The following is a 17516-nucleotide window of genomic DNA, read 5'->3' on the forward strand; positions in this document are numbered from 1 at the left end:
AATGATTATCTTTGTTTGCCATTTGGGAAACTGACCACAACAGTTTAAGACACTGGCCAGGCTTGCACAGCTACTTCATGCAATTAGAAGAAAACAATAGTAGCTGAGAATTTAAAGAACATTATCACATTCATGTTCTTTTTATTCTATAAACTACAAACTATACACTTATTTCACATTCCCATAGTTTAACACAAAAAATTAAAATAATTAAACTAAAAAAAAAATAATCTCTTTCAAAAATGCCGTTTACCCTGAAAAAAAAGAAAGGAACACAGACAGATTTAGAATTGGTTTATAATAAACAAGGTAGAGGACTTGTACTGCCAAATAAATGGGAGTGGGAGGAAATAAAGCATCTTAGTTTCTGAGCAAAATGCTGTTATTAAGTATAATTGCATCAACTTGATCCAAATACAGTATTTCTTATTCATTGAATAGAAACATATTCAAATAGCAGCAATTTCCTCTACAAATAAACACATTCATCCAAGGAAGTTAAACCAAAAAAGTTTAACTCTAAAGGTAATAAAAAGCAGAAGCAAGGGGCACCTGGGTAGCTCAGTGGGTTAAAGCCTCTGCTTTCGGCTCAGGTCATGATCCCAGGGTCCTGGGATGGAGCCCCACATCGGGCTCTCTGCTCCACGGAGAGCCTGCTTCCTCCTCTCTCTCTGCCTGCCTCTCTTGCCTATTTGTAATCTCTGTCTGTCAAATAAATAAATAAAATCTTTAAAAAAAAAAGGCAGAAGCAAAATTATTTCACTGCTTCTAATTTCAAATGATAACTTCTAAACATAAATACACTACAGGTAACTCAATAATAATCACTTTTGAAATTCTAATACAAACTACAATGAAATTCTTTTAGTCAAACTCTATACTTTTACATACTAAAGTACATAAAAATAAGAAAATTTTTCCAATGAATAATTAAAAGCTACTGCTATATATTAATTGTGTAAATCATTAACGGCAATATTTACATTTAACTGTTTATAATTATGATGTTGAAAAAACTATGAGAAGAAATAGGAAGTTTCACTTACAAATGCCTAAGTTTAGAGGTAACAGACTACTTCTGAATGTAAGTATCTTGATGCACCCTGCATGGAAATTTGGTTTTTTACTCCTAACAATTTCAGTTATTTCTGGACCCCTTAACTCATAAGATGCATCTGAACTGAAACCATACATTATCCATAAATATCTGCTCAGAAACTACATCTTTGAGCTTCCCTGAGTACAGTGACTCCTGAAATAGGTATGTCCCATGTAAGTAATATATGGTTAAATAAGAATTTCAATTAAGTGGCCTCAGTAAGATCTTTCTATCCATTACTCTCCTCTGCCCCACATACACACAAAAATTACAATGACTTTTTTAGTATTTAAACTTGAGGGTCATGTGGACTATAAGCCAAGATGGCCCGCATATCCACCAGTGTGGATCTGTCTTCTTGCACCTGAGCTGTCACTTGGGAGGCCAAAGAGAACAGCTCTTGGATGGATATATGGACTGCTGCAAGAATTACTCTCCCAGAAGAGAAATACTTAACATTGCCCACCTGGTGAGATGTTTTCTCTGTTGTAAACCCTTCTAAGTAAATCTGATTTAAAATGTCTGGTGAATCTAATTGTTTGGTTGAACTTAAAAGACTATCTGGTGGCTGTTGTAAAAGTCAATCTCAAAACTTTGTATTTTTCTTCAGATATAGAATAACTACAATTTGTGTTAAGTGCATAGCAATTACATGATGGCATTTTCTCGAAAAACATGAGAAAGCAACTTATTTTAAAATATTCAATGTTTTCAAAATGATGTTTCCATTTTTATAATATTCAGGCTTCAGATTAACCATTAATGCAAATATGAATACCCTTCATTGAGCTTCAACAATATATACATCTAATCTCTTAACTTGGGGGAATTAGTCATACTGATCAGATACTATAGTTACCACTGAAGAATTCTACACATGGTTTTTAAATTTCAATAAAATCAGGGTGCCTGGGTGGCTCAGTTGGTTAAGTGGCTGCCTTTAGTTCAGGTCATGATTCCAGGGTCCTGGGACAGAGCCCCACATTGGGCTCCCTGCTCAGCGGACAGCCTGCTTCTCCCTCTCCCCCTGCCTGCTTGCTCTTCTTACTTGTACTCTCTATCTCTGTGTCAAATAAATAAAACCCTAAATAAATAAATTTCAATAAAATTTTATAAATAAGCAAACTGACTAGATCTAGGCAATCTATAAAGCTTTATAAGTTGTGTTTCTAAGGGGCTCTGGCCACTCAGTCAGTGGAGTATACTGACAACTGGTTTCAGGGTTCTGAGTTCAAGCCCCACTTTGAGTGTAGTGATTATTTAAAAATAAATTCTTTAAAAAAGAAAGAAAGTTGAGCTTCTACATATTTACTGGGGTCTTCAATTCCTAAACATAATCTGAGATGCTAAAGGTTTGTCAGGATCTTGCCATCTATACTGACAACCTAGAAAAATTACAGTTATGTCTCATTTCTCTTGTTTTGGATAATTAAGGTATGGGTTTAATCTTGGTTTTAAAGGAAAATTGACCCTTTTTAAAATCTGAACTGTCTTAAATACATAATCATTAGCAATTCTGAACCACCGGATACAATAAGGTCTGAAACAAGTTTTTTTTTTTTTTTTTTTAAGATTTTATTTATTTACTTGACAGAGAGAGATCACAAGCAGGCAGAGAGGCAGGCAGAGAGAGAAGGGAAGCAGGCTCCCTGCCGAGCAGAGAGCCCGATGCGGAACTCGATACCAGAACCCTGAGATCATGACCCGAGCCGAAGGCAGTGGCCTAACCCACTGAGCCATCCAGGTGCCCTTTTCTTTTTTTTTTCTTTTTTTTTTGAAACAAGTTTTGATGTGTAATAGTCTCAAGTCTAACAATAAGTGATCTCTAAGTGGAACCCATCAAATGCTTGAAAAAATCCTTTCCTATTTTAAAGAAAATAATCTACCAGGTAAGCCATTTTCTTTAAATCTTTGATTTACAAAGGACATTTCACTAGAAATACTAAATAAAAATGATTGAGGGGATTAAGGAGTATACTTATCATGATGAGCACTGAGTGATGTACAGAACTACTGAATCATTATACTGTACACCTGAAACTAATATAACACCGTATTTTAATTATCTGGGAATTAAAATAAAATAAAAATGATTGATGGAGCCTACGTAAGGCCTTTTTATATCCTTTTCCAATAAAAGTTATATTTTAAATTATTTCCACTGTTGACATTCACACTACATTGTCACTTGTTATTCCTAGTAAAATCACTTGTTTTTGTTTCATAAAACTTCTACAGAATTCCTAGACTAAGAACCTAAAAAAAGTTAAATCACTTACTGTACACAGCCCACTCTTACTGCTACAGGAATGTGGGGAAGCTGAGTGGCCCACTTCAGTGTCACATCCTGATAAATATGCAACATGTTATTATGGTTTCCAATCAAAGTATTTATTGTTCCTTCAGAAACTGTACGTTCAATATAGAAAAGAGGATAATAAGAAAACAGTTATTTGCAATAGTATATCACTTTTAAGGAATTTATGATACAAACTAATTCTAACATCTTGATGTAAAAGCATAAAGTAATAAGGTATTTATTTTATTTTAAGTAATAAAATAGTATTTTTCAACTTCAAGCACAACTATCAAAAACTAAAAATTTTAATTTTACAGCCTTGGGAACTATAAGTAGATAGTAGCCAACATTTTTGCATTTCATCAACAAAGCATAAATTTCATTAATGTTTAACACAGTTAGCTAATGGTTTTTACTGGGCACTGGCTACAGATAAGTCATTCCAATAGGCATTACTATGCTCCTTTCTGCTTATAAAAGAGTCTGGTGTTCTTTTGCAAACATCTTGAACTGCCCTATTTTGGAAAGCATAAATGTATACCTGAGGCCAATTCCCCAAGACATTCTGTGCAAAGTAAAATGACTGACAAAACCAAATGTGTGCTTTATATCAAACTTGCATTCGAACTTTAAAAGTTAAAATTTCCATTACATGTTCTGTAAAAAACTATTTTCCTAGATGTTTAAAATATATGTGTGTGAATATATGGCTTTCCCTGATGTATATAACGTAGCCTTGACATATGGAAAAGATAAAAGAAAATTCCTTCTACACACCTGAGCAATATGGAAGAAAACAACTTGGGCTACAATCAAGTTTCTTCATGAATCGAATCTGTCCATTATCCTTAAGGCAAAAAAAGTTTCTTTCACCAAGAACAAAAACAGAAGATGCCGACTGATTAAAAGAGACAATACATATATCAAGTGCTTGCTCTCCAATGTTTAGAGTCCAATCCACCTACAAAGGAAAACTTAAAATCAATTTAGTTGCTAAAAACAAGTAATTTCAGCCACTTTCACATCAATACAATTAAGAAACTGTTTTACAACAAAGCAAACATAAAATTGGCTAGTCTTCATTCACTTCTTTTTTGTGTGTGATGACCAGATTTCTGATATTTTACACTCTAGTAGGTTTTGTCCATCTTTTACCAGATGATATAAGCTCTTCAGTGCTTCAAAATTACTCATGCATTTACAGAATAGAGCAGGAAAAAAATAAAATACTCATATAAACTTAAACAAGGAGGTATAAGACTTTACAATAAAATTATAAAACATTGATAAACTGGAAAACACTAATAAATGGAAAGATATGCTATGTACATCACTTAGAATGATTACTAGTATTAAAATGACCATACTACCCAAAGTGATCTACAGTTTCAAATCTCTATCAAAATTCCAAGGGCATTTTTCACAGAAATATACCAAAAATCCTAAGATTTATACAGAATCACAAGACTCCAAATAGCCAAAGAAATCTTGAGCAAAAAGAACAAAGCTGGAAGCATCAAATCACATGATTTTAAAATATACCACAAAGCTATACTTAGTAAGCACACTGGTGGCATTTAAAAACAAAAACAAAAATAAACAAACAAACACCCTAGACCAAAGGAACAGAAAAGAGCTGAGAAATAAATGCATCCACAGTCAACTGACCTTCAACAAAGGTATCAAGAATGTAAAATAAAGACAGTCTCTTTAATAAATGGTGATTAGAAAACTCGATATTCACATACAGAGGAGTGAAATTGGACCCCTATCTCATGCCATATCCAAAAATCAACTCAAAATGGGCTGAAGACATATAAGACCTGAATCTGTAAAACTACTAGAAAAACAAATAAGGAAAAGATTTTTGTCTTTCGTTTGGGCAATGATTTTTCAGATATAACCTCAAAAGCACTGGCAACAACAGTAAAAATAGACAAAAGGGGTTGCATCAAACTAAGAAGTCCCTGCACAGCAAAGGAAACAACAGAGTAAAGAAATAATCTGTGGAATGGGAGAAAATACTTGCTAACCACCTATAAGGGGCTAATATTTAAAAATACATAAGGAACTAGACAACTCAACAGCAAGAAAATAGCCTGATTTAAAAATAAGCAAAAAAACTGAGCAATTGCTTCTCCAAAGATATACAAATGGCCAACAGGTATACGAAAAATGCTCAACATCACTAAATCATCAAGGAAATGCAAATCAAAACCACAATGAGATATCACCTCATACCTCTTGGAATGGTTATTATTAAAAAGACAAGAGATAACAAGTATTGGCAAGGATGTAGAAAAAAGAGAATACTTGTGCACTGTTGGTAGGAATGCAAATTGGTACAGCTACTATGGAAAATGGCAGGGAGGGTTCTCAAAAAATTAAAAATAGAATGGTCATATGATCCAGCAATTGTACTTCTGGGCATATATTCAAAGGAAATGAAAACAGGATATTGAAAAGATATCTACATTCCCATGGTCTCTGCAGCATTATATGAATAGCCAAGACACAGAATCAACCAAAATGTCCACTGATGGATAAATGTATAAAGAACATTGAAATATTATACATAAAATATACACTATATAATGTGTATAATTTAATGGAATATTACTTGGCCTTTAAAAAGAAGGAAATCCTGCCATTTGTGACAACATGAATGTGTGGGCATTATGCTAAGTGAAATAAGCCAGGCACAGAAAAACACTGCATGATCTCACTTTTATGTGGAATCTAAAAAAGGTCAACTTATATAAGCAGAAAGTGGAATGGTGGTTGCCAGGGTCTGGGGGAAGAGGGAAATGAGAAGATCCTGGCCAATGGGTAGGAAATTTCAGTTCCATAAAATGAATAAAATCTGGACACTTAATGTACAGTCTGGTGACTATAGTTATAATACTGTACTGTATCATACATATACTTGAAATTCATTAAGATAAGTCTTAAATGTTAACATAAAAAAAGGTAACTATGAGAGGTGATAGATGTGTTAATTAGCTTAACTGTGCTAATGATTTCACTATATATATATATACATATATATGTATATATATATATTCCAAAAGATATAATTTAAATTTATAAATTTGTATTTATCAATTATACCTTAAAAAACCTGGAGCAGGGGAAAAGGCAGGCAGAGAATTGGGTAAGAGAATGCCCTATGCAAAGTGAGCCACCTATACAAAGATCCTACGACAGAAAAGGAAGGACCATGACTTGCTCAAAAAATATGTATATACACGTAAAGAGGTTATCTGCCTCACTGAAAAATTTCTCTAAGAAAAATTTTCATATTGTGTTTACTTCATAAATCAAATTCAATAATCAGTAAAACCTAACCAATGCAGTTGTAACTATAATGTTTTAATATAAAGACAATTTTAAAATATATCGATATGTATATACAGAGTAGTCATTAAGCTGTCCCAGTAATACAGATAGGATCCTCTATACCTCAAGAGCTACTCCAGGGTAATTCCGTATCTCTGGAACATGGCCAGTGTTTAAGAAATGTTTCTTAAAATAATGAAGGAATGAATGTAATGAATATGCTTTCTAGAATTCAGTCCCCAAGCAATTAATATTTTTAAATTTTAAAAAAAGCAGAAAAGAGGAATAACATTGGCTGACATATACTGTATATGGCAGTCACAGTGAGATGGCTACACAAAAGCATCTGGACAAAGAGGGAGTAAGACTGCCATCAAAGTTAGGCTATAAACAACAATAATGGATCAAAGAAGAGGGACGAAAACTCACATTAAAGATACAAATTTCTGGGGAGGTGAACCATGAGAGACTATGGACTCTGAAAAACGATCTGAGGGTTTTGAAGGGGTGGGGATGGGAGTTCGGGGTACTAAGTGGTGGGTATTATAGAGGGCACGGATTGCATGGAGCACTGGGTGTGGTGCAAAAATAATGAATACTGTTATGCTGAAAATAAATAAAAAATAAAAAAAAAGATACAAATTTCTGGCCATCAAGATATGACTTAGATATTTATCTACTTCAGGTATTAAAATATCTGAAAAAGGTATGAAATCCAAATGGAGCCGGACCAAAGAACAAATAATATCAGTGTCTGTATAAAAACAACCTGAAGGAGGAAGACAACATAGGTGGATGACCAGATTATCTTATCTGAATCAGGATTCAACACTAAGAAACTATTCAGTTACCATTAAGTTCAAGTGTAGCTTTACCTACATGAAAACATTCCACTGTACACAAACCATAAATGTCATCCCATGAGTCACATTTCTCCTTACATCTTAATAGGCCAGCATTCTAGCATTAAATATCCCTGTTAGCGTACCTGGTGTCTCAGTTGGTTAAGTTTCTGACTCTTGATTTTGGCTCAGGTCATGATCCCAGGGTCATGAGATCAAGCCCCATATCAGGCTCCATGCTGGGACTGGAGCCTGCTTAATATCCTCTCTCTCCCCACTCCTACTGCCCCTACCCCCCTTCTCTCCCTCTCCCAAGAAAAGAAAAGAAAGAAAGAAAAAAAATCACTGTCTATAACTTGGGCAGATACACTTCATTCAGAATGGATAGGCAAACCAAGTTTCTGAGGCTACAGGCTGAGATCCAGCCAATAAACACTTTCAATTCACTAGGTACTTAGTGCCATTCTCTGTAACTTCCCCTTAGGGAAATATATCACATTCTAAATTAATGAGTCTCAAAAAAAAAAAAAAAAAAACACAGAAGTTTACTGAGAATAATTATTTAAAAGCTCTCCTACTTCCAGCCAAAACAGAGTAATAGGAAAAAGACTACAATCCCACCTGAAACAATACAACATGGACAAAACATATGAAACACCAGTTTGCAAGGCACTGAATATCAGACAACAAAGGACAGTAATCCCCTGAAAACAAAACAAATGAGGTGAGTGGTATGACTGCTCTATCTATGAGACAGTTTTCAGGCCATGGCACCAGGAGGAGGAACCAAGCAAGGTCCAGCAAATTCCCCGAATTGAGGAAATGAACACTGGGAGTTCAGTGAAACCAAAGCAGCTGACTTCACAAGACAGCATGCCAAAAGCAGGAGAGTAGCACAGGGACAGAACTTTGACAGCTATAAAGAATCCTCTCAGGGCACCTGGGTGGCTCAGTGGGTTAAAGCCTCTGCTTTCAGCTCAGGTCATGATCCCAGAGTCCTGGGATAGAGCCCCACATCAGGCTCTCTGCTCAGCAGGGAGCCTGCTTCCCTGCCTGCTTCTCTGCCTCTCTGCCTGCCTCTCTCCCTACTCATGATCTCTTTCTGTCAAATAAATAAAATCTTAAAAAAAAAAAAAAAAAAAAAAGAATCCTCTCAAATATTCATCTGAGCACTTATCAGCACATTCATGTAAGGAAACTACCCAAAGCCAGGGAAAGAACCACCCCAAAGGATTAGAAGTAACACCACCTACCTACCACTCATACCGCCTGGAATACTGCCTGTGCCTGCCAGCCACATGGGAACAACTCATGATTCAAAGGAAACTAAGCAGAGCACTCAGAAGGGTGTTGTCTCAGGAATGCAGAGTAAGCTGCCTCAGGATGAGTGCTGCTCTGGTCCTAACTAACAACCCAAAAGGATCAAACTGTCCAAGTACCATTACTGCATCCCAGGCCTAAGCTCAAGAACAGTTACAGGAATACAAAAAATGTCTGGCACCCAAAAGTAAAATGACTATATCTGGCATCTAATAAAATATCCATAGACACGTAGAAAAAATAAGAAAATATGATTCACAAAGAGATAAATCAACTGAAAATGACTCAAAACTGATGCAAGTGTTTGAATTAGAAAACAAGGACACTAAAATAATTATTATAATTGTATTCTATATCTTCAAAAAGTTAAGTAGAGACATAAAAGATATAACAAAAAAAGGAAACCAAATTGATTTATAAAGATGAAAATCATGAGAATTAACACCAGATTAGACATTATAGAGAAAAGATTAGTAATCTTGAAAACATGACAAAAGTTATCCAAAACAAAATAGAAAAAGTTTTAATGAAAATAAAATCTGTGAGCTACAGGATAACTTCAAGTAGACTAATGTATGTGTAACTGGAGTCCCCAGAGGAGAGAAGAAATGGAACATTAAAAAAAAAAAAAAAGAAAAAGAAAGAAAGAAAGTTTGAAGAATTAAGAATTAAGATTTTTTTAATTTTCATAAAAACTATAAATTCACAGATACAAGAAGCTCTACAAATCTTAAGTGCAAAATAAAGAAAATCACATGAAGCACATCATAGCCTAATTGCTTAAAAAAGGTGGTAAGAGAAAATCAGAACAGCAGTCAGAGAAGAAAGATAGTATGAAAAGAGGAACAAAAGATAAGAATGCAGGCAGATTTCTCATGAGAAACAATGGGAGCAAGAAAGAGCAACCTCTTAAAATGCCAGGGAGAGAAAAATCTGTCAAACTAAAACTTAAGAACATTTTTTTTTCTTCTTTAAGATTTTATTTATTTATTTGATAGAGATCACAAGTTGGCAGGCGGTGGGGGTGGGGGGCGGGGGGGTAGCAGGCTCCCTGCTGAGCAGAGAGCCCCATGCAGGGCTTGATCCCAGGACTCTGAGACCATGACCTGAACTGAAGGTAGAGGTTTAACCCACTGAGCCACCCAGGCGCCCCCACGGAATATATTTTCAAGCACAAAAGCAAAAAACACTTTTTGAGACATAGAAAAACTAAAAGAATTCATCAGCGGTGGACTCATACTGAAAGAAATGTAATAGCAAGTCCTTCAGGAAGAAAAAAAATGACACCAGTTAGAAATACGGCCTACACAAATTAATGAAGAGTATCAGAAATGGTAACCACATGAGGAAATATATTTTTTCTTATCATTTAAATCACATTCAAAGATACTGGCCATTTAAACAAAAATAGTAACAATGTAATATGGAGTTTACAGTGTATATAAAAATAAAGCATATGAAAAAAGCAGAAAACAAATTAGAAGACAGAGCATATCATACTAAACAAAAAGCAAGACCGAAATATGTGCTGCTTACAAGAAATGCATTTTCACCACAAAGACATAAACTGGATAAAAGTAAAAAGATGGAAACAGATATATCAGAACAATATTCACCAAAAGAAGAATGTTACCATAGCAAAAAGATAGAGGGTTATTTGATAATGAAAAGGGTATACGTTCATCATGAGACATAACAATCTTAAATGTTTATATACCTAATAAAAGAATTTCAAAATATAAGAAGCAACAGGCTGACAAAATTTCAAGGAGAAACAGACAATCCACAGTCAGACTTCAATACCCCCCCAAATAAATAACAGAAATTCGTTAAAAAGGAAAAAAAAAAACTAATAAGGATATAGAAGATCTGAACAATGCTGTCATCCAATCTAACTGACATCTATAGGACACGCAAGAACATATGAAAAATAGACATTCTTTTCTGGTGCTCAATGAAGATTTACCAAAATAGACCATATTCTAGGCTATAAAGCAAATATCAAAACATCTGAAAGAATTCAAAGTCATAGAAAGTATTTCCCTGACCACAAAATAATTAAATTAGAAATCAACAAATAGTTAAGAGGTAGCTCTCAGTAACATAGGCAGCTTTTAACTGCTTTCCCACAACTACTTTATTAAAAGCATTCCAATGGATAAAATTTTGTTTCTCTGCAATAGACTTAATGTTTCATGGCAACACAGTCCTGCCAAATGATTGTGGTGTAATGAAAGGAAGTTTTACTGCCATTTCTTACTCTACTTATTAATTAAAGGAGAATGGGAAAATCACTCAACTGTAATTGCCTTCGGGATATATCCTCAGTGTAAGGCACAGAATAGTATCAATAAAAATGTACAATTAATAAGTAAAGGGTATTCCAGACTAAATAAAAAATATGTCCAGAAGCCTTGAATCAAGAACAACCATGGAATATCTGGAACAATGAAATGCCCACGTGGTTGGTGTGCAGAATATAAGGGACAAATGGAAGAAAACCGTGATTGAGGAGGAGGTCAAGGACAATTTGACTACCATTATCAATATCATATTCATCATCTAGATACTTCACTAAGTGCTGATAGATAGATAGATAAATATACATCTATCTATCTATCTATCTATATATGTATATCTATATACATCTATCTATCTATCTATATATAATGGCAACATTGTAAAATAGATATTATCACCATTTGGCAACTGAGAAAACTGAGATTTAGCAAGGTTAACAAACTTGCTCAAATTTGCTCAAAATCAGTAATAAGTATAGCCTTCAAGATCTGTCCATTAAGCATCCAACTCTTGGTTTCAGCTCAGGTCATGACCTCATGGGTCGTGAGATGAAGCCCCAGCCACACATTGGCTCTGTGCTTGGTGAGGAGTCTGCTTGAGGATTCTCCCCCTCTGCCCTGCCCCCTACTCACACCTTCTCTCTCTCTAAAATAAATAAATAAATAAACCTTAAAAAAAAAACTGACTCCCTTCAGTTTCATTCTATCATTTACAATTTTTCTTCAAACTATTTCTCAAGTTACCAAATGTCCATCTTTGTCTTTGAGCCAATTTTATCTTTGTAAGCTATAAATTTTTTAATCTTTTACTTATATATTTAATCACATGCCTACTCATATCAATATTTTTGTCTATTAAAAGTTTTTTGTGGGGTAGAGAGAGAGGAGGAAGCAGGTGCCCCGAGAGCACTCTTATTTACAGCTTTGGGCTTTGGATCATTGCAGAGCATACCATGATCTAGTCAACCATTTCCCTGTTAATAGAAATATAGAGAATTAGGAAGTCAAGGGCGCCTGGGTGGCTCAGTGGGTTAAGCCGCTGCCTTTGGCTCAGGTCATGATCTTAGGGTCCTGGGATCGAGTCCCGCATTGGGCTCTCTGCTCAGCAAGGAGCCTGCTTCCTCCTCTCTCTCTCTGCCTGCCTCTCTTCCTACCTGTGATCTCTCTCTGTCAAATAAATAAATAAAATCTTTAAAAAAAAAAGTTTTTATTGTTGTTGTTTTTATGTTATGTTAGTCACCATACAGTACATCATTAGTTTTTGATGTAGTGTTCCATGATTCATTGTTTGCATATAACACCCAGTGCTTCATGGAATATGTGCCCTCCTTAATACCCAGTACCGGGCTATTATATCTCCCCCACACCCCCCCAAAACATTCAATTTGTTTCCTGGAGTCCATAGTCTCTCATGGTTCCTCTTCCCCTCTGATTTCTCCCCCTTCATTTTTCCCTACCTTCTCCTAATGTCCTTCATGCTACTCCTTATGTTTCACAAATAAGTGAAACCATGTGATAATTGTCTTTTCTCTGCTTGACTTATTTCACTCCATATAATCTCCTCCAGTTCGGTCCATGTTGATGCAAATGTTGGCTATTCATCCTTTCTGATGGCAGATGAATGGATAAAGGAGTTTTGTTTTGTTTTTTTAATTTTTGTCTCTTTGCTATGTTGGTTTATAATCACATCAGTTAAAAGTGACCTCATCTGAACATTTATAATTCTAGTGATGCAACTTTATAATCTAATAAATTATAACAGGACCGGGCATGTGTCTCCATTGCTCAATAATAGCCAACTAAATTTTTGCCCATTGAGAGAATCATAACATAGAAAAGAAAAATAGCTAAAATAAATATTTTTATAACTTCTTCCCAGAAATTTTTATTCTGAAAAAAAAAATTGGTGGTTAAATATGACATTACTGAAATTTTTGTAAATTAAAAAAGGCCTTACAATAAGTCTTTTTCCAGAACCAAGTTTTTGTTGTTCAGTCTCCTGTCTTTTATCTGCATCTGTTGCAAAAGCAAGTACTTGATACCTGTTTAAAAGATATGAATAATTATAAGTGATTTTATAATTAAATAATCTTAAACTTTAAAAGCACATAATCTGTAAATATATGAGTTACTTTTTTCTTGGTTTTAAAAACTGTAAAATTTAAGACTAAATTCTTATTGAATGACACTGTGACATGAAACTATATAAAACTGTCATGATAAAGAAATTATAACCATCTCTCAAAATTCAATATTGGGAAAATAGTTCTGCCAACTATCAAAGCATTTGTTATAATTTTATATAACAAACAACAATATTCAAGAAAGATCCAGCACCAAAACACCACATAGAAAAAAAGTAAATAATGCAAAGCAGCCAGATGTAGAAATTGTTAACAGATATTCTATAACACCCAGAAGACCACAGTTTAGTCCTTAGCCAACCCACTTACTAGTTGGCAAATTAATCACTGTGTTTTATCTTCTCCATCTAAAACATGGGAATAATAATCTCTAATTCAAATTCAGTTAAAAGAATTTAAAAATTATTTAGTGCCTGTTATAGTATCTGGCATATATTAGGTACCCAACAGATCAATAAACAGACAACACAGATTTACATATAAAGAGAGAGCAATCAACCTAGTACTTTATGGTATTTAATAAGTTCTCAATAAGGGGCATTATGGACATTATGACTTTCTGTAAGTGTTTATTTCATTAGTAACCTTTAGCTTAAATCATACTTAAAAACAATTTACAAATATAATTCAATCTAGAAATTATTAACTTGGCCAATAAAATTTAAACTCCCTTATTTCCCATTAATTAGTGGTATATTGTCGATATAATAATCCTACTCTGAAGAAAATTCAGACTCATAAATTCCTTTCTTTCCTATTGAATCAAAACTCTTGCATTGTTCTTCCATAGCTAAAAGGAAAATCAGTAGATATATTTGGACATCTCATATTGTCTAAGAGAAAGATATCCAAAAGTGTAAAAATCAGTGACCTGAATGAATAAAAGCAATGTAGAATATGTAAATAAGCACTAAAATGTACACTGGTATCCAAATGTCATATACCAACTCTTAAACTATCTCAATCAGGAATAATTGGTTTTTAAAAAAATGCCTTTAGGGACGCCTGGGTGGCTGAGTTGTTTGGACAACTGCTTTCGGCTCAGGTCGTGATCCCGGAGTCCCAGGATCGAGTCCCGTATCGGGCTCCAAGCTCCACGGGGAGTCTGCTTCTCCCTCTGACCTTCTCCTCGCTCATGCTCTCTCTCATTGCCTCTCTCTCAAATAAATAAATAAATAAAATCTTAAAGAAAAAAAAAAAGCCTTTAATTGCAGTTGGATGTAAAATGGCCATGAATTAAGATAGACTTTGCAAGGTACTCTGACTGAAAATCAGTCTTATGACTAATATGAAAGCCAAATGTATATGAATTTTTCGTCAATTCAATAAACATACAGTAGTGATCTAATACATCTAATACACCTAAGAGTGCTCTGTGCTAATAATAGGAGGTATGTATATGGTTTCTAGGGAACATGGTGGCAGAAACTAGTAATTGAGATGGAGGAAATATACATGTTTTGGTTTGGGTTCAGGAGGAGAACGCCAGATTTTAAAGAATGAGTGAACACTCATCACACTGGTAAAGATGCAAAGGCATTAAAGCAAGGCCAAAAGCACATGAAAACACAAGTAGTAAAAAAAGACATGAAAGGCCATGACAGAAGTTTAGGAGAAATGTGTGGCAAGGAGGAATGAGTCATGGGAAATGAGACAAAAAAGGTAGGAGGGTGATGCTCTCGGCCTTGTAAAACCATGCTAAGAAATCCCATGGGCAGCTATAGCAAATGTCTCCATACCATTTGAGACTGATCTACAAAATTCCTCTGTCTCCACCCTGCCAAATAACTAGACCTCACATTCCAACCTTCAAATAGGATTATTTCACTCTTACCAGGACACAGTTACAGAAATAGTACGCACTGGTAACTAAAACATCATCCCCAGAGCTGGGCCTGCTATGGATCCAACCTCGGGCAATTAATTACATAGGCAGTTCATTTCCTGCACACACCAACCGACTAGAGGATGATATGGATATTAATGAGATTGTTGTAAAAATCCAAAGCTTTTGAGCTGTTTGAACCTTCTTCTAGAACTACAAAGCATTATTATATCATTCGGGAATAAGTGAGCCCCTAAACTGGCCTCATTAACATCAAACAGCAGGTAGAGACACAGCCAAAATTGACTCCTGATTTCCAAATCCAGACCATTGCATTCCTGGAAGACAACTCAGAAGAGTATTTTATTACTAAATATAACTGACAGCAAATTTAGATGATGACAAACTTACAATAGCATCTATTTTATAGTTCTTCCTTAAGTCCTCTTTACTGTAAGCAATAATGTACATGGAAACTTACTTCCAAAACCAAACAATTCCAGGCAAACTTGGCAATTCTGAAATAAAGAAAACACTTGGGTTTTTTTCTTACCACTCAAATGTTCAGTGATATAAGCTAAAGAATAAAATTCCCTTGTTGAGACTGCTGAAAGAATGATCAGGCCCAGTGTAATAAGATTTCACGAAAGAGAGAATCATGTGTGTTTCTCAACAGAAAGGCACTAAGCACAAATACAGCAAGTCCAGGTGAATGGTAGCACTATTAGACCCAATAGCCACAAATACATAATAGGTCCTGTGGAACACCAATGACAAACTCGGCCGTATAATTTAGTGCTCTTCCATATCACATCGTAAAAACAGCACGAAGTAACTAAAAATGGATTGAGGTGTCACAGAGCACAAAACTAAACCTTCCAGAATCATATATTTTCAAATGAAACATAGTTGTCACCTCAAAGGTACCAGGAGATCTTGGAAACTTGATATTTAACCCAGAACTCCACCAGAAATGGAAGCTCTCTGGATACAAAGCATTACTATGCTCATCACAAGTAAAGCTAAAACATTCTTAGTTATGCCAGGAAGAATCCTTTTCATTGAAAGATGCCAGTAACAAAAGAGCTTTCCTTACAAACTTTTCACTCTTTCATCAAGTTCTTGTTAAACATCTCCCTTTGGCAAGGTACAATGCTAGGCATTTCGGAAGATACAAAATCCCTGCCATCAAGGAGCAGTTAGCCCTGTCAAGGAGAAAATCAAGCAAATAAGTAATATCAGTTAAAGTGTGACAAGTACTTGTGGAAAGGGCAAAAAACTACTCTGTGAAATTAAGGAGGAGGAGGTGTTACTTGTGGCTAGGTCAGAAAGAGAAGCAGGAGACCAACGAGGCTGCCAGATATAATTTTCATATACAGAGAAGAAAGGAAAAACTTCAAATAGAGTACAGTATGAGCAAAAGAAGAGAGAGAGAAAAGGCCTAAACATACATGGAAAACAGATATTTCATTTTGGCCAAAGCCTAAGCTTGGTGAAGAACACAACATTCTTTTTAAAATATTGTCAACTAAACTCTATAAATAATTTAAAAATACTTCTTTAAAGTGGCTTATCTACTTAGCAATGTACTGGGTACAGGGGGAGATGTGTGGCAAATAAAAGGAGAGAAAATAAAGCTCCTGGCAGGTGTACTTCTTCAGGGAGCCTCCTTCCACCAAACTTATTGAGGGGGCACACCAGTAGGCCTCCTCAGGATCTGGTGCACAGCTCTCTAGAGCCTCTATCACAATGACCTGATATAGTTGACTGACTTGCTACATCCCACCCTTCTTTGCATACTGCTTGAGGACAAAGAGACAGCTCTTACTTGACTCTGCACTTCCAGTACCTGGCACAAGTGTGTGACACAGAGAAGCCTCTTGAAAAATGTTTCCTGAATAAATAGTTGAATAAATGAACTAACTTATTCAGTCAGCGAACAGATGTTTAAGACAGACTGCTCTCAGGAACCTGATAACACAAGGCATACTGTGAAATAGTTCAGCAGAATACAAGAAGGCAATATGATATTTGGAAATCAGTCTTTTAGGCAATAATGTATCAAGGGGGTGAAATAAAGGAGGAGAATTGAACTAGTTAACTTTAAAAGTCCCATCCAAATCGGAACATCCACATTAATAAAGGTAGAATGGGACTGGATTGTAAGGAGCCCTGAATGTCAATATATGAAGGTTTCAACTTTTTAAAGGGCAACAAAAATTATTCTCACTTAAACAGGTTATTTTAAAAGGATAGATGTGAGAAGGATCCTTTGAAGTCTAGATAAGAAGTAAGAAAACCAGAAATCCAAGTGAGGAGATAAAGCCCTCAATGTCAATGGAAATGGG

At 35.1% G+C, this 17516-nt stretch overlaps 1 protein-coding gene across 3 annotated transcripts in view; it reads right to left on the reverse strand.

The window, feature by feature from the left end:
* Positions 1–17516, reverse strand: part of BBS9 (Bardet-Biedl syndrome 9) — a 458943-nt gene that overhangs the window by 331209 nt on the left and 110218 nt on the right. For all 3 annotated transcript variants that reach the window (XM_082691753.1, XM_082691755.1, XM_082691754.1), the window contains 3 exons: positions 13157–13241; positions 4176–4359; positions 3379–3508 (listed from right to left, as the gene is read on the reverse strand). In XM_082691753.1, the coding sequence (XP_082547879.1) occupies positions 3379–3508; positions 4176–4359; positions 13157–13241 (399 nt within the window). The remainder of the gene's footprint in view (positions 1–3378; positions 3509–4175; positions 4360–13156; positions 13242–17516) is intronic.

The sequence above is a fragment of the Mustela nivalis genome, assembly GCF_964662115.1.
Source record: "Mustela nivalis genome assembly, chromosome: 12".
In the NCBI taxonomy this organism is placed as follows: domain Eukaryota; kingdom Metazoa; phylum Chordata; class Mammalia; order Carnivora; family Mustelidae; genus Mustela; species Mustela nivalis.